The sequence below is a fragment of the Xiphophorus hellerii genome, chromosome 5, assembly GCF_003331165.1.
Source record: "Xiphophorus hellerii strain 12219 chromosome 5, Xiphophorus_hellerii-4.1, whole genome shotgun sequence".
NCBI classification, from domain to species: domain Eukaryota; kingdom Metazoa; phylum Chordata; class Actinopteri; order Cyprinodontiformes; family Poeciliidae; genus Xiphophorus; species Xiphophorus hellerii.
Genome location: NC_045676.1, coordinates 8102814 through 8124504, shown reverse-complemented (window position 1 = coordinate 8124504; position 21691 = coordinate 8102814). Strand labels below are relative to the sequence as shown.

The window sequence follows — 21691 nt, the reverse complement described above, 5'->3', positions numbered from 1 at the left end:
TGCAAACGGAAATTAATGGAAAAAAACTATTTATAATAAGAACGACATTGTGCCTTTAAAAAGCTAATGAAAACAAACTGAAAATATAGATTACAACTTTCTTTAGTTTAACTGGCAGCCATCTTGGTAGGCAGTTGCTATGACAACAATAAACATGACAACAATACTAGTACAACTATCGCTCATTTACAATTTTTGAGTCTTAAGCCTGATAATAAAAACAAGGCTTAATCAATCCGACCCAACTTTCAACAAGATTTAGAAATCAATAGTCAATTTGATAATCAATTTTTATCTTTTACTTTTTCATGTTGTTATAAATAAATAACCACAAAAATCAACAGATCCCCACATTTTTTCTGAGTTTATCAAAACTTTTTCTCAAAATTGGCCAAAAACATTTGGTGACCTCTGTCTCAGCCTTGCTTGATGTCAAGTTATAGTGCATGACTGATAGAGTGATTAATAAAAGAAAACATTTAACATCATATATTAGCTCAAATATCGTAAAAGTTCCTTACAAATATTTCTAAATTAGCACCACAAAATCTGTGATGATTGCAGAAAACCACAAAAACAATCCTGGACGGACTGATTAGTGTGAAAAGATGTTCAATATGATGTTATTTTAAGAATTATTGAATGCTGAAACACCTATATATTGATATTTTAACAACTGAATTGGTTTTTATCAGTACGATCTGGTGCAACAGGCCCTGTATGAACATTCAAATTTTGGCCCAAAATGGAAATGAGTTTGATGCCCTGATATTTGGGATAAAAACGAGTGAATCATGGACTATTTTGAATGTAAACAAGAATAAAGAGTGAGATATTTGGTGGTGGAATGATGTCACACCACCAGCAAAGGAAGACTCTGTGATGTCACTGGCGGTGCAGTCTGTGATGTCATCAACTGCAGAATTGTATGCAACACAATTCTGCATATTTTTCATTGCTTGCAATATCACTGACCAGTTCAGACGTGCGCAAAGCTCTTTAAGGTAGTTTACCGATCGACAACTTTAGTGATTGTATTTAGGAGAAAATGTCTCATTATACGCCGAGATACCGCAGTGGAACGATGGGACCCCACGCGAGAAGGGGAGGCCAGCAAAACCCCCAAGGCAGGTTCCCTCCTGCACACCCGAGAATCTTTCACGGGGAAATCCAAGAACTCAGCTACGCCCTGGAAATGGAGAGAGCCGGGAGGGTTGAAGACAACCAGAAACTGGCCCACCTGGAGGCCGAGCTGGAAGAGACGAAATTCCAGTTAAAGAAGCAGAAAACTCTCAAAGAAACGTTGATCAACCAGGCCAAGGAGGCAAAGAGGGAACTTGAGAGACTAGAGAAGTTCAGCGATCCAGCTGTCCTTAACGCTGCGGCCATTGCTTCTAAGGTTCACAACGATGTGAAGTACATGAAGAAGAAGAACTTGCAAGAAGACTTTGAGGAGTTAAAGGTGGCCCACCTCCTCAGCCGGGAAGCGTTTGTAGCTGAAATACAAGCTGAGAGAAAGAAAAGTCTGGCCCTCCAAGAAGAACTGAACCAACTCCAGACTTCATACGAGGAGCTGCGTTCCCAGTATGAAGCAGATGATGCTCTGCTGAGGCAGGAGGCCGAGACACAAAAGTATGATGAAGCCAGGCTCAGTGAGGAACAACGGCTGTTGGAGAACTTGAGAGCTGAAAAGGATGAAATGTATCAAGAAATGTCTCAAACGATCACATTCCTGCAAGGCAGTGAGAAACGTCTGCAGGAGGAATTAACTCAGCTCAAATGTTCATACAATGAGCTCAATTGTAAATACGAAAGGGATGTTTCTGGATTGAAGCAAGATGTGGATAGATATCAGGAGGAAGTGAGACATGCGACAGATGCCAACATAGAAAGAGACAATGAGAATCTGCAGCTCATCAACAAGCTGAGAGCTGAAAAGGAGGAGCTCCTCCAAAAAATGTCAGGAGAAATCGAGACATACCAGCATCAGGTAGAGCAGGAGAGAAAAGCTCACCTGGAGAAAACAGAGGAGGACAAGAAGCTTCTAGACAATATGAGAGCTGAGAAGGAGGAGCTCCTTCAAAAAATGTCAGGAGAAATCTCAATTCGGCAAAAGAGGGAGAAGCAAATGCTGCATGAACTGGACCAGATTCACACTCTCTACGAGGAGCTAAAATGTAGATATGAAAGAGACATTATGGACATACAGCAGCAGGTTGAGATATACGAACAGAAGGTAAAGCAGGAGGAAGCTGCTCTTTCAAAGAAAGAAAAGAAAGAAAAGCTTATCCAAGAGAGAAAACATTCTGCGCTGAAACAAGAAGTTGAAAAACTTCAGCAGCAGGTAGAGCAGGAGAGAAAAGCTCACCTGAAGAAAACAGAGGAGAACAAGAAGCTTCTAGACAATATGAGAGCTGAGAAGGAGGAGCTCCTCCTAAAAATGTCAGGAGAAATCGAGACATACCAGCATCAGGTAGAGCAGGAGAGAAAATCTCACCTGGAGAAAACAGAGGAGGACAAGAAGCTTCTGGACAATATGAGAGCTGAGAAGGAGGAGCTCCTCCACAAAATGTCAGGAGAAATCTCAATTTGGCAAAAGAGGGAGAAGCAAATGCTGCATGAACTGGACCAGATTCACACTCTCTACGAGGAGCTGAAATGTAGATATGAAAGAGACATTATGGACATACAGCAGCAGGTTGAGACATACGAACAGAAGATTTACAACAATGATTTACAAAGAGAAAGAGACGATCTACTGCTGGCCGACACTCTCAGAGCCGAGGAAGAAGATTTCCAACAACAACCCATCACGGTTTCCCAAGAGAAGGAAGAAGATGATTCACAGAACCAAGTTAAAGTCCTAAATCAAGAGGTTTCTTCAGAGGAGGGACTCGCAGGAGAACCTTTACCAGGTTCTTCCACTGATCCAGAATCCTCAGAAGAGACCGAGGTTGCTGGAGAAACCATCCTGGAGGATTTGGACGATCCAGATGGTAAAAGGAAAAAATCAAAAATTTCCTTTTGGAAGAAGGTACGAAACTTTCTGCGATGTAAGAAGCCCAAAAAAGAAACAAACGAGTAAAGACAATCAAGATCATGTCTAAAGTTCTTGATTTTGATATTTAGAGAAGGAGAAAGACGTGCAGGAGACGAACCGAGGACTGGAATCAAACGCATGGAGGATGTAGCCTCTGTGAACGGGGCGCCATGCCACGCTCCGTCAAGACCAAATTTAAAACGTTTTCCCCCCCATTGACAAACTAGAAAATAGATCCCTTCCCAACCCAATTGGAAAAAACGTGGGCAGCACGGTGGTGCAGCGGTTAGCGCTGCGTCTTCACAGACACCATCTGTGTGGAGTTTGCATGTTCTCCCCGTGTTTGCGTGGGTTTTCTCCGGGTGCTCCGGTTTCCCCCCACATCTCCTAAAACATGTCGGTCAGGTCAGTTGGTCACTGCAAATTGCCCCCAAAGATTTGAAGAAACCCCAAACACATGTGCAGCTTTATTGTTAAACTTGTCAAATTAATTGAATTAGCCGTACGTTAGCCCTTTTCCCTTCGCTGCTTTAGCGCCGCAACAACACTGGGCTCAATTTTTATAGCAATGTATTGATTTAAGAATTAAAATGTCTTCTTTTAATAGTAATGATTTCTGTTTATTTTCACTGTATTTGTGCTTTTATGGTTTGTCCTTTAGTTTATCTTTTCTACTCACTTTTTATATTAAATTGCACTGAATTGTAGCTCATTAAACTGTTTAAACCTGTATTTTAAAGAAGACTAGCAAAAGGATCATGCAGTGGCTGTTTTAGGGCGACTGTGGCTCAGTGGGTAGAGTGGTCGTCTTGTGACCAGAAGGTTGTAAGTTCGATTCCAGCTTCCTCAGCCACATGTTGAGCTGCCCCGGGGCGGGGCACTTAGCGGCAAGTTGCCCCCCGACCTGCATGTCGGTGTGAATGTGACTGTAGTGTGAAGCGCTTTGAGTGGTCAACATGACTAGCAAGGCACGACACAAGTTCAGTCCATTCACCTGTTTTTCTTTGATAAATCCTGTTTTTCTTTTTATACCAAACATAAAAAAGCTGATTTAACAGGTTTGGATTCTTCAGGTTCCAGGATGTTAAATGAAGATTAGAGTTTAATCTGTACATAGTAATAGATGATAATTGTAATCATAATTTAATACTCCGGACCCTGAAGAAGCCCAAACTTGTTTTATCTGGTTTGTTTGTTATAAGAAAAAAACAGGTTTTATCAAAAATAAAAGTTACTGTGGGATCTTTCAGTTAGTCTTTATTTAGAAATACAGATTCAAGATAATATTAGAAACTTAACAAAAAAGTGCAATTTAACATGAAAAACTGTAGAAAAGGTAAAAAGAAGAACAATCCATGAAAGTATGAAAACAGAGAACTTAATCAGAAATCATTTCCACTACAGGAAGAAATCGATTCTTAGATGAATATTTTGTAATAAATATGAAGCTTTTGTGTTGTTGAGCTTATGTGCTGTCTGCTTGTATAAAAGAGAAGGAAAAGGGGCTAAGAAATGAATAATTCAGTTATTTTTTTAACCAGATTTACAGTAAAACTGTAAATTATGTTTTGTTTAGGACGTTACTTCTAGGTTTTGTTTGTCAACCTGGGTTTAATTCCCAGTCCTGGGGAATCTGCTGCATGTCATTTCCTTCTCTCTCCTCCCAATTTCCTGTTCAGCCTGTTAAATAACAGCCTAAAAAACTTTATTAGAGCCTAAAAATCTTTTTTTAAACTACAAAGATACATTTCACCTCACAACTGGACCCAAGGTCAGAATTTGCTTCCCACCACATTGAGGTCGTTTCCTCATCTTAAAAAACAACTTTCTTCCTCTCTCTCTCATTTTCTCTCTGTCTTACATAATTAACAGGTTACTTCATATTTACACACACACACACACACACCCACACACACCCACACCCACACACACACACACACACACACACACGCACACCCACGCACACACACACACACACACGCACCCACACACACCCACACACACACACACACACACACATTTACACATCCCCTCCATGGGCTGCCACCTTATCGTGGTGGGGGGGTTTGAGTGTCCCAGTGATCCTAGGAGTCTTGCTGTCGGGGCTTCATGCCTCTGGTTGGGCCACCCAATGCAGACAGGTCCAAGGTGAGGAACCAGACCAAGTGCAGCCCAAAGATCCCTTATGATGAAAACGACCATTGGAAACAGTGGTTCTGCTCGCCCGTACATGAGGTCCCACCCTGGAGCCAGGCCTGGGGGTGGGGCACGTTGGGGAGCCCCTGGTGGCCGGGCTTTAACCCACAGAGCCCGGCCGGGCTCAGCCCGAAAAGAGCCGATGTGTTCCGGCTAGAAATAGTCGGACTCGGGGCGTGCTGTGGTGGGTTAGCACGCACCACGTTTGGAGGCCTTAGTTCTCGAAACGGACGTCGCGGGTTCGACGACCTTTGCCCCCTCTCCTCGCCCTCCTTCCTGTCTGCCTGCTGTCAGAAAAATACGAGCCACTAGCGCCGCAAAAACTCTTCGGGTTGGATGTTTTCCCACCCTGGAGTTGCCCCTTGTGAGAGGCGCTGGGCAGGAGTGGGCTGACTTGTTGCCTCCCGTCTTGGTGCGTTGGGGTGAACAAGAGGACAGCCTCTCCCTCTACCTACGGGTTTGGGTCGGGTTCTGACTGTTTACCCAGCCTTTTTAAGTCCTTGGAGGGGGTACTGGAGAGTGCCCCTCCTGGGAACTGCCTTGTTATCCTGGAGGGGTTTTCTCTGCAGGGTCTCTGGGCTCCCTTAGAGAAAGGGTGAGAAGCCCAGAAATCCAGGAGTCATTGATGTTTATACATATATCCAGGGTTTCCCCCAGCGCATCTGCTGGTGTCGGCCAGCGGGTGACCCGTCAGTTATTCAGTTGGCGAAACCTCAAAAAAGCAAATAAACCGGCGACCCGCCAGAACCGCACACTGTAAGAAGCTCAGGCGGGATCTTAGAACTACGGGAGGTTCAAACTCCACTCATTCATGTTTAGCTTACAGAAAAACGCCAACCCGTGAAATAAACAAAAGCAAACTGACCAATCAGATTTAGGCTTTGTGCCCCACCTCACCCCCACAGACTCTACACAGCTGTGTGTACAATATCTTTGGACACAAAATATATTTTTTTCTTCACAATTTTGTTAATAGTAAAGAGGGTTAGATAATAAAACAAGAACTATTCTATTCTTTTTTTATTCAAAGGAAAATCTCAAGGTACTCAGTTCGTCCAGCCCTGCAGCTGCAGCACCAATCCAGGCTCTCAGTCACTGGTGGGAAATTTATCATCACACAGAAAATCTCCAAAAGGGAATCAAACTTAAAACTCTGAACCAAGATCTTCTGATCACAATATAGCAATTAACCATATCTGCCATGGTAAATTATTACTGATAACTACTGTGAGTAGTCCCTAACATTAATATGATCAGGCAGCATGTAATCATATATACATACAGTATATATATTATTGTTATAAAGGCTGAGCCAAGAACATTTATGTCTGTATCAATAAGTAGCCCTTCGTGTTACTCTGGACCCGTGAAGTAGCTCCCAGTCTGAAAAAGGTCGGTGACCCCTGTTTTAGACATTTCAAACCCAGAAATTGTCAAGGTTTTTTTTGCTGTTGCTTTTGGGGTTTTTTAAAGAATTTTTTTAGGTTAATCTGAAAATTTCAGAGTTTTTCTAACTTGTTCTAGACTTTTGAAACTCAGAAATGTTAAAGTTTTTTCTACAAAATTTTTGAGATTAAGTTAATATTTTTTTTAGCTTTTTAATGGAAATTTACTCCTTTTTAGTTCTAATACACTCTTGTATATACTACGGCTTATTCCTGATAGACAGAGTCTGCCAGGAATGCTAAAGCTAGTTAGCATGGCAGATAACAGTTTTTCCTGAAACTGTAAGTTGTTCCTCCTCCATTAATACACTAAGCAGTGTACAGGAGCTTGATTGACAGCACTTTGACCCTCCTTCTGGTTCTGATTGGCTGTTTTTGACCAGCTCATGCCCACTTTGTGACCATTTCTTCAGATGGCAATAGCAGCACTGGAAGGAGCTGAAGCAGATCGATTTTTTCACTCTTCATCTGTTTCACTCTAAACTATCCTCTTCATGAGATTGCTTTGGGAAAATAGAGTGTCTTCAGTCAGACGTTTCTTCAAATTTGCTGCAATGCAGACTGCTACAAGAAATCTTTCCTGCCAAAAGTCATCACTGTCTACAATAACTCTTTGAAGAATTTGAATTAATATTAGTTACAAAAAACATTTAATTTCCTTTTGGAATCAATTAAGTATTTTTGAATTTGAATGAACAAGTATGTAAAAACCATATTGACAGTATATTTAAAGGGATTTTAATCAGCATGTTATTTCTGTTTAAGGGTTGGAAACAACTCTGTTCATGTGGAGGATGTCAACTTTTCCACACAAAATAAATCAAGCTAAATACTTTGTTTTAAATGTAGAAAACTTACCTGCAAACGTGAAGATCACTTCTTCTCCTCTCTTTGCTGAAGAAACCTTACACTCGGCATCGCAAGCTGACACTGGCGGCGGCAGCCTCTCCCTTACAAACAGGTAACATAATAATGTGATTCACTGAATGCTTGGTTGTTCTACGTTTTAAAATGAGAAGCCACGTCAATGCTGGTTGTTTTTTTCCCCATTTAAAACATATTAATTTAATGTGCAAATAAACATCCTTGTACTTTTGTGCAAACTGAGGATTTTGTATTGACTTCTGTTTGTTTTTGCTACGCCTAACCCTAACCTATCATTAAGTTTCACTATGTACCATTATAACACTGTTTGTTTGCCCTGCTTCCCCATGGGGGCAGAGCCGGTGTCATGTCAATTTTTTCAAATCCAAAATCATCTAAAAAAATCTGATCTACGACTCAAGTAAAATAACTAAAAATAATCACAAAAAACAAAAAGCTTCTTTCAAATGATGTTGAGCAAACCTTTGCAGCTATAGGAGCTTCAAATCTTCTTTCTGTGGAATAAAATAATTATTTACAGTGTGTTTACTTTTATTAGAAGTTCATTTAATATTAATCTTACAATGTTTAATTAGTTTATTATGTCTCACTCAGTCTTACAGAGTCATTGTTTCTCTTTTTAGCCTTCACAGTTTGCCTCAGCGTGTCAGAAGCTTAGCAACAGGCGATAAGTAAATAGTTGTCATACCTTGCGGAGTGACAGACCAGACCGACGACTCAGCGATTATTATTAGGCACAGAATATTCTGTCTGAAACCCATTTTTAACTGAAAGTTGCATTTTTCTCTGTGTGTATTAATCTGATTAGCTCCTTGGGAATGTTGGTGATGACACTGTGTCTGTGGGAGAAGGACGGTATACAGTATATGTAGAGAGGCGATTCCTTTGTCTAGTTAGATCTCTTCGGAGTTCTCCATCTGCGCAGATGTGAAATAAAGCTGTGTTTGTTCTTTCTCTTTAACAAGGTTTGGACTTTGTTAATTTTTCTCGCTCCACATTTCCTCAAAATTTATAAGGTTATTTTTGCATTCATCTAGCACAGGGGTTTCAAACTTGCAGCCCGCGGGCCAACTGCGGCCTTCGGGACCATAGTTTGTGGCCCCCACCTTAATATGAAAGTTTAATGTTAGTGCTGCCGGCGAGTTTGATATAATTGCCACTTTTCAGTGTTGTGTGCAGAGCTGAACGAACTTACCAATCACGGTGGAGTATATTGCTCTCGGGGGCGGGACATCGGCCGGGCCCATTTGCATTTTCTATTTGTCATTATTTGCATGCGGTACATGCGCAATTTCCGCTTCACGTGCTTCAGCATCCAGTCTAGACCCGGAAGTTGCTGATCAGTGTAACGTAACTAAGGTTAGAAAAAAACACATGTAGTTAGGCTGAGGGAATACAGCTGAATAAACTCATCCAGATTTATTTTTGAGAAAGATTTATGATTTTCTTGGACAGAGAAAAATAATAAGAGTTCAAGTCAAATTGAACAATTCTGAAAATTAATTTATTTTTGAAGCCTGCTGAAGTTCTCGGGTTTGTCCTGAAGGGGGAGCCACAGGAAAAGTTTCAGACTGCCACCCTTTAGTGAAGCTGGCTTGGCATTTTAAAGCCTGGAACCAGTTCTAGAAATTGCAATAATTATGACATTGGATGGCATCAGTTCTTAAAACTTTGTGATAATTTCTTGTGGTGTGAGAAATTTCCAGAATATTCTAAGGCAACAACCCTTGCTCTTTTTAGGAGAAGACATCTCTACATCACACTTGTTATCAGCTTCAGTAAACTGTGTAAACTCTTGCAGAGAAGTTTTTCTAATGCTGTGAATTCAAACGAAGGATTTCACGGTCAGACGAAAACCTGGTGGATTTCTCCAACATGGGTGGTCCTCTAGGAAATGAGACAGATTCCATCACAGTAACATCCCACTGCTGAAGATGATAAAATTAACTCAAGACGTGTGCGAGCAAATTAAGAAAATAAATAAAAATGGCTGATGAGTATTAGATCGGAAAAGGTCGGTTCTGCGGTGTTCCTCGTTGACCATGTGGCCCGGTTCCTGCCTGAATCCAGGCGCGGCGACTCCTCTGACCGCGAGGTGAATTCTGGCATTCCTTCATGCAGCCGTCACTGGCAAGGACAAAGCGTGATCAGGCAGCCTTGAGTGATTTGCACAGCAGGTCCTAACCTGCCAAATAACAGCCAGCCAGTCACTCGGTCAATTATAGTGACAATCCAACACACACTTACACTTACAACCTGACGCTGTTGCATAACGTCAACATTAAGTTGGGTGAGAGAAGAGAGATGGTGAGGTACATCACAACAAACTATAGCATTATTAGTGTGTTTCCTTTACAAATGTGCACAAATATTTCTTTATATTCTGCTAATGTTGCAAAAAACACAATTTCTCAATTGCAGAATTTCCTTTAAATAAAAAATGAAATTAAAATCACATGTGAAGAAGCTTGTTTGTTGCCAAAAGTCATGCTGTGAGAGCGTTGGTAGAACCAGCTGCACGTTGTCCGAAAACAAACAACAAATGATTATCCCTCTACTACTTCCTGCTGTCTTTGTTGTGGTTTTTGTCAGTAGTACCATCCGGCTGTTGATCCCTTGACTCCTGTGACGTGAAAAAAGTGTTTCCATTGCAGTTTTGCAAAATACATTTATTTTGATATAGCTGAAAACCACCTCATCCTAGTGCAGCAACATTTTATCAAAATTGGCGTGTTTCCATAATTTTTTATTCATTTATTTTTGTAATTTCAATTTGCAGAACTATATGATTAGTGGAAATGCACATATTACGCTACAAACAGTGTTATAATGGCAATGTTGGTGGAACTCAATGTGTTATTTTTTGCACTATTTTTGCCTTATCAGCAACACTGAGGCAAAGATGACGGGCAAGAAAAGCTTCCAACGAATCGTTCATCACGTTTGTAATGTTATTTGCGGGGAACAACAGAGAAATCAACTAAAGCACAAGTTTTTCCTAGCCAGAGGAAGAATAAGGGGCACAAAGTCTCATCAGATGTGAGTGTGAACGCTGTGGGGCACATCTTGGGCAAAAGCGGGTGATTAATTACTGCCTTCAGAAAAATGCTTAAAAATAAATATTAGCATAAAAATGTGCTTAAATGTAAATACCACAGTTACTGCAGCACATGTTTTCATGCTGCTGTAGAGCTACCATTGGAATTCACATGCATAAAATCAAGCATAACTGCCTTCACTTATTGATATTTGATTTGACTATAAATAAGTGTCGTTATGACAAAAAAGGGACGCTTACTATCAGTTACCTTCGTGCAGATGAGCAAGTGGTAGTTGCTGTTGATCACAGTTTCATTCAACTGGACATAAGGTCGGCTGCAGGCCATAATGTAAGAAATGTAATGTCTTACATTTTTCCAGACGCCATTTGGATTTTGGAAATGTAATAAATTATATTCGACCCTCTAAATGCTCTGGTAAAACTTGTTGGGATTGTATATTCCACACAGACAGCGTTGGACCAAAATTTTCTATTATTTCCCTCAAAATCTTTATGCTGCAATCATTATTACAGCGTGTTAGCAATAATAAATCCTGGCAACGTTCAGTTCCTCCAGATAAGGGGCATGCACTTCCGGACAAATTGCGACCGGTGATTGGTCTGCAGCTGACCAACCCACTAAAATGATTGATAGGTGGCGTCATATCAATTCTGAGAAGAACCAAAAAACCTGACACAGTGTTGATTTAACTCTGCAAAATTGGCTGTGTAGGTAGAGGTAGATGTGCCCCCACCAGCTGCTGTGCTGCAGTTTGGAACATGAATAAAGAAAATAGATGAGAATAACTTGCTTTGACATGCCGTACCATGTTAAATGCTGAACCGGTCTAGCAAATCCAAAGTTTCAAATAATTTAAAAAAGGACATTTTCTCCCTCAAAGCACTCTTTCCTCTGAATAAATTATGTGGAAACAAAAAGTTCAACCAAAGATGATCGCTGGAAGCCAACAAATGTGCGTTTCGCAAACGAAGGCTCCTCCCAGTTATCACTCAGCTGCATGTTGGAAACAGTAATCATCGGTTGGTATTAATGAGTGCCTCTTCTCCACTTCAGGCCCCTCTTCAGGTCTGACAGGTGACGTGTAAACAAAGCGCTGCGGCGCGGGGCCGACGGGTCACCTTAGCCTTAGTTGCAGCAACGGAGGCATGGCCGAGCCTGTTCACCGCATCTCTCATTACCCTGCATTGTCTGTCCTCCCTGCCCTCCGTTTTAGCTGTCAGTCACTGACAGCTGCCAATAAGGGTTTGGGCTCCTGCACACACAGGCACACCTGACACTTCTATGTAAAAACACACATGGTTCAAAACACATAGCTTCTCATTCTGACTTCTTTCACAGGATAGATAGACAGACTGACTGACTGCAAAAATAACAAATCTTACAGAGAATTTTTGTCTAGTTTCTAGTGCAAATATCTTAGTACACTTGAAAAAAGACATAACTTAAAAATATGTTTTCAGAAAGATATATATAAGCTTGTTTTAAGTCAGTAATTCTTGAATATTGATGGAAAAAGTAGTAGTTTCACTGGCTGAACAAGATATAGTTGTCTGTTTTAAGTGAAATAATCTGGCAGTGAAACTACAACTTTTTGTATCTATATCCAACAATTATTGACTTAAAACAATCTCCATACTTTATAGAAAACTTACGTTTAAGTCTTTTTTGTCTTAATTTAAGTGTACAAAAAATATTTGCAATAGAAACTAGACACATGCTTGGATCAGTTCAGATTTGTTATTCTTGCATAAGATGGATGGATGGATGAATGGATGGATGGATGGATGGATGGATGGATGGATGGATGGATGGATGGATGGATGGATGGATGGATGGATGGATTTGCCCATTTTTGGATTCTTAATAAAAATGTCAAATCAAATCTCTGTGTCCTCTTTAGTTGCCATTTTTTCTTTGCCTGGATAATTGAAGAGAAGCGAAAACTTACAGACCAGTTACTTTAAAAAGACGATTTCAGTGTACCATGAACTACATGCTGTTGATATTGAGATGGACGTGATCTCACACAAAAAAACAATGGATTTATGTAAATAATAATAAAACAATCCAGGAAAAGCACAAGAAAGTCATGTGAAAATCAAAGTACTATACTCTGCTTTCAAGGCAGATAGCAGCAGCATGTTAAAGGGAATCACTAAAGAAATTCTTTGGAAAAACAAAAACAAAGGCAATCATATGAGAGTGTCTAAAAACTAGAAAATGTGTCAAAAAGCCACACAAGAAAGCTACACTTAAGGGAAATCCCATGTGTTGCAAGTGTAGCTTGTAGGAACTAAACATTTACACTCAGCACAAATATTTCTAGATTCGCCTCAACAAATTTGAAGTACAAGTATTTTTTCACTCCAGTAAATCTGCTGAAGTTTATTGTTGATGACATTTCCCATGACTGGAACTGTGAGCAGTAATTAAAGCTGCCAGTGGAGCAGCTTTAATGCTGTGCAGCTCAGGTCGTCAGCACAGAGCAGGAATGTTGGGAATGTTCAATTCTGAATGTGGAGCTGGATGCAAGCTGAGACTTTCGTCGCTCGCCTGATGAAGTTATGAGAAAAGAACAAGTTCATTTCTACATCTGGCGTCACTTCTATGTCTCGGGATTTGTTTGTTGTGCCTTGTGAACCAACTTGTGTAGGGATTATGAATATTTGCGGACATGGAATATTCCAGCGCCACGATAGCAGAACAGATAGCCTGATTGCATCGCCAAGGCATTTTTTTTTTGTTGTTGATCACGCTTGCTGCGTGTGAAAATAAGGAATATTGTGTCAGATTAGTCTGACCTTTGGTTGAACTGCTGATTTCACCTGGAATGACCAGTTATCTGCTGATCTTGCTAGATGGCGAGGGTCTGGCCTTCCCCGTTGCCCGTATGAACACAATACCCATCCGCCATTTTGATCCCTCTTTGGGCAGTCATGCTGCACCTGCTGTACCCCAGCTTGCTTTGTTTATCAGCTCCTCGAGGCCACGTCAGCTGATCCATATCTTCGTAAAGTCGGTGTGTTCACGGTCACATTCCAATGGGGATTTGCAAACCGGATCGGAGAAACTCATCTAAACCAAGGATTAAAACTCTGAGTTGGTTCAGATGCTCCGATAGCAGATGCTGGTTGCTTCCTTCATTTTTCTTTTTCACATCGTGGGAAAAACTAAAAGCTGGGCTGATGGCAACGAACAAGGGTTGTTTTTAGAAATTACATACGACACGAATTTTGTTTTGAAAATCCCCCACCCAGCTCTTAAACCTCGTCAGATAACCAACACTTGGCAACCTTTTGGGATAATGAGGACTGGTCAGGCCCCGTGCATCATTCACCACACCCTCACGTTCCCCGTCCTAATGCTCTCTGGCAACAACATCCGCTCTGTTTCCACCGGTTCCTGTGCCAGTCACACTTACTCCACCATCTGTCTGGAATGGCACTGATAGAAAACGCCTAAAGTGCTGGTCCTGGGCCAGAGCCAGCTCTCTTATGCTGATTAATGGCCAATTGTGTTGACAAATGGTGAAAGTGTTGAGTTATGCCCTCTGAGTGTTCACTCACTGCATCTCCTTCTTCCTGTCCCCCAAATTGGGTAAAACCAAGTGTCTTGCCAATGACATCTAGATTAGCCCAGATACAAAATAAATCCAAACTTGATACTGATAACATCGATACCATTTTCAACCAATCAATTCCAGGAAAAATATGTTGTCAATCAATCTACTTTATTTATAACAGTAGGAGCATTTGGTTACTGTGAGGCGAATCAGCTTTCTTGACAAACAGGAAACGTTTGTCATAAAAACATCCATTCATTCATCCATTTTCTAACACCCTTGTCCCTAGTGGGGTCGGGAGCTGTGCTGGTCTATCTCCAGCTATGTTTCGGGTGAGAGGCTACATCTTTAAACCATTAAACTTAATTTAATTCTATTCCATTCTATTCTACAGTATTCTTTATATATTTTCCACATACTGCTTACTGGGGTAACATATAGTGATCACATACTGTACATAACATATAACATATAAGGTTAAAACCAATATGTTATAGGCAATTCTGAATCTACTAAGAAAAATGTATAATTCAAACGTCTTTGAAACCTCAATGTTTGAAAACTCACTCATGTGAGCTGCTTGAGCGGTGATTTATGAATTGGCAAACATTTGAAGGAGCAGATTTATGATGTAACTGTTTTGTGAGAAACGTTTATTCAAAGAAACCATTGCTGATTTGTGCTTTATTTATTTGTGTACTATTATCCAGAAATATGGTGAAAATCGTTTGTTTTTGCAGCCGCAGTGTTAATTTATAGTCTTGTATCAGCAGTGTGTGTTTTAATAAACATATCAGTGTGTTTCTTTGTCAAGAGCATTTTTGTCTTGCGGTTTTGTTGAGTTGTAAACTTCTCCAACATTGGATTTCTTGAGGAATATTCCTAGTGAAAACATGGAGTCAACCCAAAAGAAAACATAAGTCTCAGTTTACTCTGTCAAATACTCACCGCAGCTCCACCTATTGTTTGTCCTTTTGTCACCTTAGCTCGATCTAATCCTGCCCTCCGCCTCCTCTTCTGTCTTCGCCTCAGATATTTGCATGACTGCACCACTTACCTTTCTTTTTGCTCTGTGGATGAACTTTTCAACTCTTCACCCTTGCTCTCCTCCTGAGGGAGAGAAGTCCTGAGAATTTCACATCTTTTGTAAGTGAAGATGACCTCTTAATGTCTGCCATCTCCCATGTGCAACATCATGCCATTGCCATCGTGTCGCCTCTTTCCTGGCTGTAAGTACTGAGGTTATAATGCATATTTTTAGACTTGAGGACAACCTGTCTGACAAAACTAACTAAAAAGTCAAAGACTAGCTTTTTCTTTTTTGTTTTGTTTTAAGTTTTTATTATTCGTTTCTAGGTTTGGATATAAAGAGTCAAGTTTGAGGACTTTTAAACAGAAGTTTTCAAACATTACAAATGTGCATAAAGCTTCTTCTACATTGGCTAATGGCAAAAAAACATAATTTTGCAATTAAAATCACAGGTAAATAACTGTTCATGTGATAAGTCCTTAAAAAACATGTCATCCTCTTACCACTTCCTGTCGTCTTCTTTGTCTTAGTAACATCCAGGAAATTATCACACGACTTGTGTGTTTCGATTGAAGTTTTGCAAAGTACACAAATTTCAGAGCAGCCGGAAAACCACTTCACTGTAGTGCAAAAACTTTTTATTGAAAAGCTTGAGGTCTTTTTTGAAGTTGCCGTGTTTCATAAAACAAGATTAATTTTGAAATTTCAATTCGCACAATTATATGGCGAATGGAGACAAAGACAAAGAAAACAACAATGAATAACTGACCAGCCGACACTCGGAAACAAGAAGATGCACCTACTTTTAAAAAAACCTGTAGTCTGTCTGTCTATTTTACGTTGTCATTTTATTTTGTTATTTACAGATGTTATTGTAAATAAATGCTACACATTGCTACAGAAATTTGTATTATGGTGCCCATTTCAACCAAATGTTTACCAAAGTACACGTTTGGTACTTTGGTTATTTGCACTTTGGTTGTTTTAGTAATTTAAAATGTTTTATAAAAGTTTGGTTGGATATTAATAATTTGTCACTGGATATTTCAAAAGCAAAATTAATAATATTTAGAAAAAAATATACTCAAAAATTAATTAAAAATTTTAATTGATTGTGGCTCCAAATGTGTCATATTGCAATGAAAAAGTAATGGAATAAATATAATATTAAAATAAATAATTTCTAGCAATAGGTATTACTGTTGAGGGAAGGATATATGGAAATATTTTAATAGATTACTTTCCATTTCACAGAATTTTTGAAAGTATAAATTGAATGAGCCCTTTTACTTTTAAGTATATAAAAACAGTAGACACATTAAAAATAAGAGTTTGTGTCACGTATTTCAGTCTGCACTGAAGGAATCTGAGGAAACGTGCTGGACTGTGGCTGCTGGTGAGTCCTGGCGCCGCTCTGTCCACCTAACGCCACCGTCAGCCCCCTCAGGCTGCTCACTCCTTTATGACACCTTCCTGCACAGCATCAAATGAGCCAGAAATCCCTCAAGATCCTAAAACAGAGACAGAATAAGACTGAAGAAGAAAGAGTCGTATAAAAGGACCGATGAGGAGAAACATGAGATGGTAAAAGTGAGACAGGAAAAGATAAGAAAAAGAGGTGACACTGGAAACTTAAAATTTGTTTGATCCAAAATGGTGTTAAATTTCTGGAGATCAACCACGCTGCCTCAAGGAAAAGCCACTCTGTTTACTGTTTTGTTTTCTTTTTTAGAAGAAAATAAAACTGCAGAGGGTTTTGATAGATCTTCCAACCAATCTGGAGTGGGATGCACCTTGATCTCCATTGATAAATAATATTAGAGATTGAAATAATACAGAGATTTGTTAAAGGTAATCATTTTGCACTCACCTATCATGGACACAAAAAATCTGGCTAGTCAGCCAGGTAGTAAGAGTATATTAGCAGCTAGTTAGCAGTAGCCTCAACCATGTCATGTCTGCTTGTGACTCAAATCACATCACAAAAACTACATATGATACACAAGATTCAAGGTTTCCCCCAGAAAACGTGCTATGCCTGGTGGCTGAGGCGCTCAGCAGTCATTCTTCCAGCAGCCCGCCGTTTTATTTAGTTAAGAAATGTTTAAAGTTGACAGAAAATTTTAAAATATCACTTGATATTTATGCGTTATTGGAAGATTGGAGGATTAATATCTGAACACCAACTATAAAATAAAAAAAAAAAAAAATGCAAACATAATTTTTTTTTTAAATAAATAAGCAATGCTGAGCCTGGTGTAGGCACAAGTAAAGCCTGGTGGCCCGCCAGGCTTATAATACACTGGGGGAATCCCAGGAGATTAAATAATCCTGCCACAACAAAAATCAAGACCTTTGTTTAACGTATTTAAGGCCATCTTACATTTTCTTGATTAATTCAAGACATTTTAAGGCCTTAATTTTAGATACACGAATTAAAGACTTTTTAAGGATATGCAGACACGCTGCAGTGTTGTCTCTGGGTTCCTTAATCGCCCAAATGGAGGAAGTAGTTTATAAAAACCAAACTAACCCGGGTCAATGGAGAGCTGATGAATGAAAGAATAAAAAAGGAAACATTCAGAGAAGGTGGAGGCATGTTTGATCCTAGTGCTCCTAATAATAGATACATAAAGGAACATTTTCTGTGTCCCACCAGAGAGGGGGTATTATTGTGGCAGCGCTGCTTCTTTGTTCTTCTCTGCAGACAAGTGACAGTGAAAGCAATCTGCTCTGTGGCAGAGCTGCATCCAACAGCATATCCCTGATAAGGAGACCACCCCTGGCCCCTCTGCTTTAGTGTCTCATCCAGCAGGCTTAACTTTGCCTTTCTAATCCCTTCCAATGGAAAAAAGGGGCTTTGATTATTTGCTGACCAATAAAGCCCAATCTGAGAATGGAGAAGGCAATTGTTTTGCAGGCTGTAGAAAAGGTGAAGGCGATGATTGGCACGCTTACTGCAGAGCGTTTATCACTTTTCCTGATCAGCCTGCCTACTTAATAATGTTCAGAGGTCCAAGTGTGATAGATTTGATCTTTTTGCTTTGCTTTATTGTTCCCTTTCTCTTTATTCTCTTCCATCACCGTAACAACAACTACTTAGATAATGGAGCTACTCTGAAAGGGGCTAATCTTGCGGGAGTGGCGCGGCCGAATTCAAAGGGCGACAAGGTGCCTGACATTCTGCTGCCCAAACCAGAATGATGCGTTCAATGTCCAGATCTTAACCACAAAGGCCTTATTTTGGCATGCACCCATCCCCTCTAGCCTTACACATCTCCTGCATAAACCCCTGACGATGCTAATGAACAGCGTAAGTTTGGGTGAGATAGCACCCAGACTTTAAGCTATGCAAAAATATTCACAGTTCTAAGCTAGAGAATGAAGAGAGAAATAATACGATATGAAAAGTAGGGGGGGGGAAAAAATCATATTTCGCTTTGCTGGTTGTATATTTAAGCTGTCTGCAGTGTGCTGGGGATTTGTTACCGTCTATCACCTTTCCTCCCTCCTCTTCCCTGCATCATCTTTCTCTAATTAAAGTGTTTGTTGTCACCCTCAGATGCAGGGTGTGAAATCAAGTTAGCAGTTTATGTAAGAGGCATGGTGGAAATCAAACACTTTGTTCATCAGAAAGACAGGAACTTCAATCACTCCAAGCTGGGATATATGTTTCCATTGTTGACTTTGCAATCTGCATGCTAAGCCAATTTTCTACTTAAGTCTCCCAGCTTTTAAAAATGTCATTTGGTTCCCTATGTGGTCTTAATTCTACCCCCTTAGTGAAAGCACAGCCAACATGGGCCGGTCGGGAAAATATAGGACCAATTAAAAACTCTAATTTATTATTTACAATTTTAAAAAACGGCAAAACTGAAATCTGAGGTTTAATGCCACCAAAACAAAGACGAAGAAGCACAAAAAAGAGGCTAAACAGACTAATGGTGACCTATTATGTTTCTGAACTGGTTAGAATAATTCTATGGCCTAATCAAAACATATACATTTATTTTTTTGCACAGAATCATTCTTAGATAAGATTTTAGTCTGATCGGTTCTTTCTATTTTGAAATCCTGTTCGAATGAGTTGTTTTAGGGCGTCTTGTCACTTTAAAGCCACATTCTCCAACTCAACATTTACAGTCGCACATGAAAATTTCTGCAAACAGATGTGTAATAGTACAAATGTACATCTTTAAAAAGCAGAAGTGGTGCTTCCTGCACAACCAACAAGTGGGTTCTGGGTGGTAAGTCAACAACAAAACACTTGTCTTTTCCAGCAACTATTGTACAGCGCATACAGCGGTAAAACCAGCTGACCAAACATGCTGGAATGGTTTGTTCGACGCTTGTAAAAGTGTTTCATGGTTATTTGTTTTCTGCTTTGCTCTTCAAAGCAGAAAACATTGCTTTGCTGACTGTATGCTTTGCGCTGGCAAAAAAAACAAAAAAACACGGTAGTTTGAATGCAGTACCTTGCTTACCACTAGAGGGCGCCCGCGGACCACAGTTTCAGAAAGACAGTTTCAAGTCAATAATTCCTCAATATTGGTGAAAAAGTACTAGTTTAATTGGCAGATAATATCACTTATAACAAGACATTTTTCCTATGTTATAGGTGGGGTAATCTGCAGTAAAAGTAATAAAAAATTAAGAAATTATTGACTTAAAACAAGCTCCTATTTCTTGGTGGAAACTTACATGTAAGTTAGTTTTGCCTTATTTCAAGTACTAAGATATTTCCACTAGAAACTAGACCAAGATTATTTGGTAAGTTATGGTGCTTTTGCAGTTTTGTTCCAGAAAAGACAACTAACCAGCAGCTTCGGAGCATTAGTAACAGTAAGTCATGTTAGTTAATAAAGAAGCAGTGTGTGCACACATCGGGTCAGAGGGACGCAGAGCCCCGACCAGGACCTTCTGAAGCCGTAACACAACAATGTGTGCATGAAAAATAAGACGACCTCTGATTCCCTTTCCCCAGAATACGGTGCAAACAGAGCATTATTTACACACAGCGGGTTCTTTGCTGTTCCTCCATTATGGTGCCAGCTGAAGTTGCCAGGAGATTTGTGATGGAGCCCCAAAGCCTCTAATAATATAAGTCAGCAGTGTTACAACCCAGCAGGGTGGAGGTCTGACCAGGTGCTGCATCCTGTGAAGATGCATAAGCTGGTGTGTCTGGTTTTCCTGATGCCGGCCCCCGGCTGGCTGCAGCTGCCTCTCAGACACGGAGCCCGGGTTTAGAGGGGAAGGTGTGGCCTGATGTGGACTCAGAAAGGTGACAGCAACCTGGCAGAGATCTAACCCCGCCGTGCCACCTGTGCATCCCCAAACGCCGCTCCTCCATCTCCAAAACCTCCAGCCCCTCCCTGACGCCCAACAGGATCTGCTCCAGAGGGATAACAGAAAAGGAAGAGAATCCAATTTCTTATCCAGCCTGGCAACTGACTTAATTCCCTTTTTGGCAGCCAGCGGCCCGACTGCTGCTGCTGCTCTGCCGCCTGCAGCCTTCACAAGCTGAGAAAACATACAAGTGCCTGGGAATTGGGAAGAAAGTACAGGAGGAAGGAAAGTAGGGGGATAAAGGAAACAAAAAAAGAAGATTTTCCTTGCAAGTGCTTTTGGCACAGATTGACAGGAAGCTCTATAAAACAGGTGAAAAATGTCAGAAAGCAGAAAGAATGTAGAGAAAAAACTCTTTTTCACTTAAATATTAGCTACCAACAAGAATTTTTACGCTTATAGTTGTACACGTTTTTAAATTATCGTTAAGAAAATAAAATTTTACAAACACTAAGAAACTAGAATAAAATAGTATAGATTAGAAATAGTCTTTATTATGGTCCACAAAAAGTTCTTAAGGTGTCAAAACAATATATACAACATGAGTTTGCCAATAACAACATTGTACAAGACCATAGCACAAAAATTCACTGTGCAGATAGTCAAAATAAGAATGTTGGAAAGATTTTTTTTTCTTAAAATTAGCTAATTAATTATTCAGAAGAAAGTTAAAGGACAAACGGACAGACGTTTTACACGATGGTAATCTCAAAGCAAGATTTTAGGCTGAATAAAGGAGAGGAGAAATAATGAACTCCAGGTCAGTTTCTGTGTTTGCAAGTTTGTGACCCCATTTGTTACCTACATGTCATTTCATCTCTTCCTTTTCCATAAATCAAGAGAAAAGTGAAGAAGGAGGAGAAAAAGTAACTAAGGATGTTTTTCTACCTGGAACTTAAATATGTTACATTTTAACCTGGTGTGGTTCACTTTCACACTGCAGTGTGTCAAATGAACGAAACTCTATGAAAAACTTGTTCACCTCCTTGCCTGTGCATCAAGAACTAGAAAACATCACAAAAACCTCTGAAGAAGACATGAGGCAAACTTCCTTCTTCACAAATTGTAAACAAAAATGGAATGAAGTCAGATTTTAGCGGCTGTAAAATTTTCCATTCACTTTGG

At 40.0% G+C, this 21691-nt stretch overlaps 1 protein-coding gene across 1 annotated transcript; it reads left to right on the top strand.

Moving 5' to 3' along the window:
• Positions 1-1084: 1084 nt before the first annotated feature.
• LOC116720781 (trichohyalin-like) lies at positions 1085-3085 on the top strand. The gene is made up of 2 exons (XM_032564203.1): positions 1085-2215; positions 2699-3085. Exons 1-2 carry the CDS (start codon positions 1085-1087, stop codon positions 3083-3085), a joined length of 1518 nt encoding a protein of 505 aa, XP_032420094.1.
• The last annotated feature ends 18606 nt before the right edge of the window (positions 3086-21691 follow it).

Excerpts from the sequence above, each read along its gene's own strand:
- LOC116720781 (XM_032564203.1), top strand. The coding sequence starts at position 1,085 with ATGGGACCCCACGCGAGAAGGGGAGGCCAGCAAAACCCCCAAGGCAGG. Across the intron at positions 2,216-2,698 it reads TTATGGACATACAGCAGCAG|GTTGAGACATACGAACAGAA; the intron begins GTTGAGATATAC and ends ATACAGCAGCAG.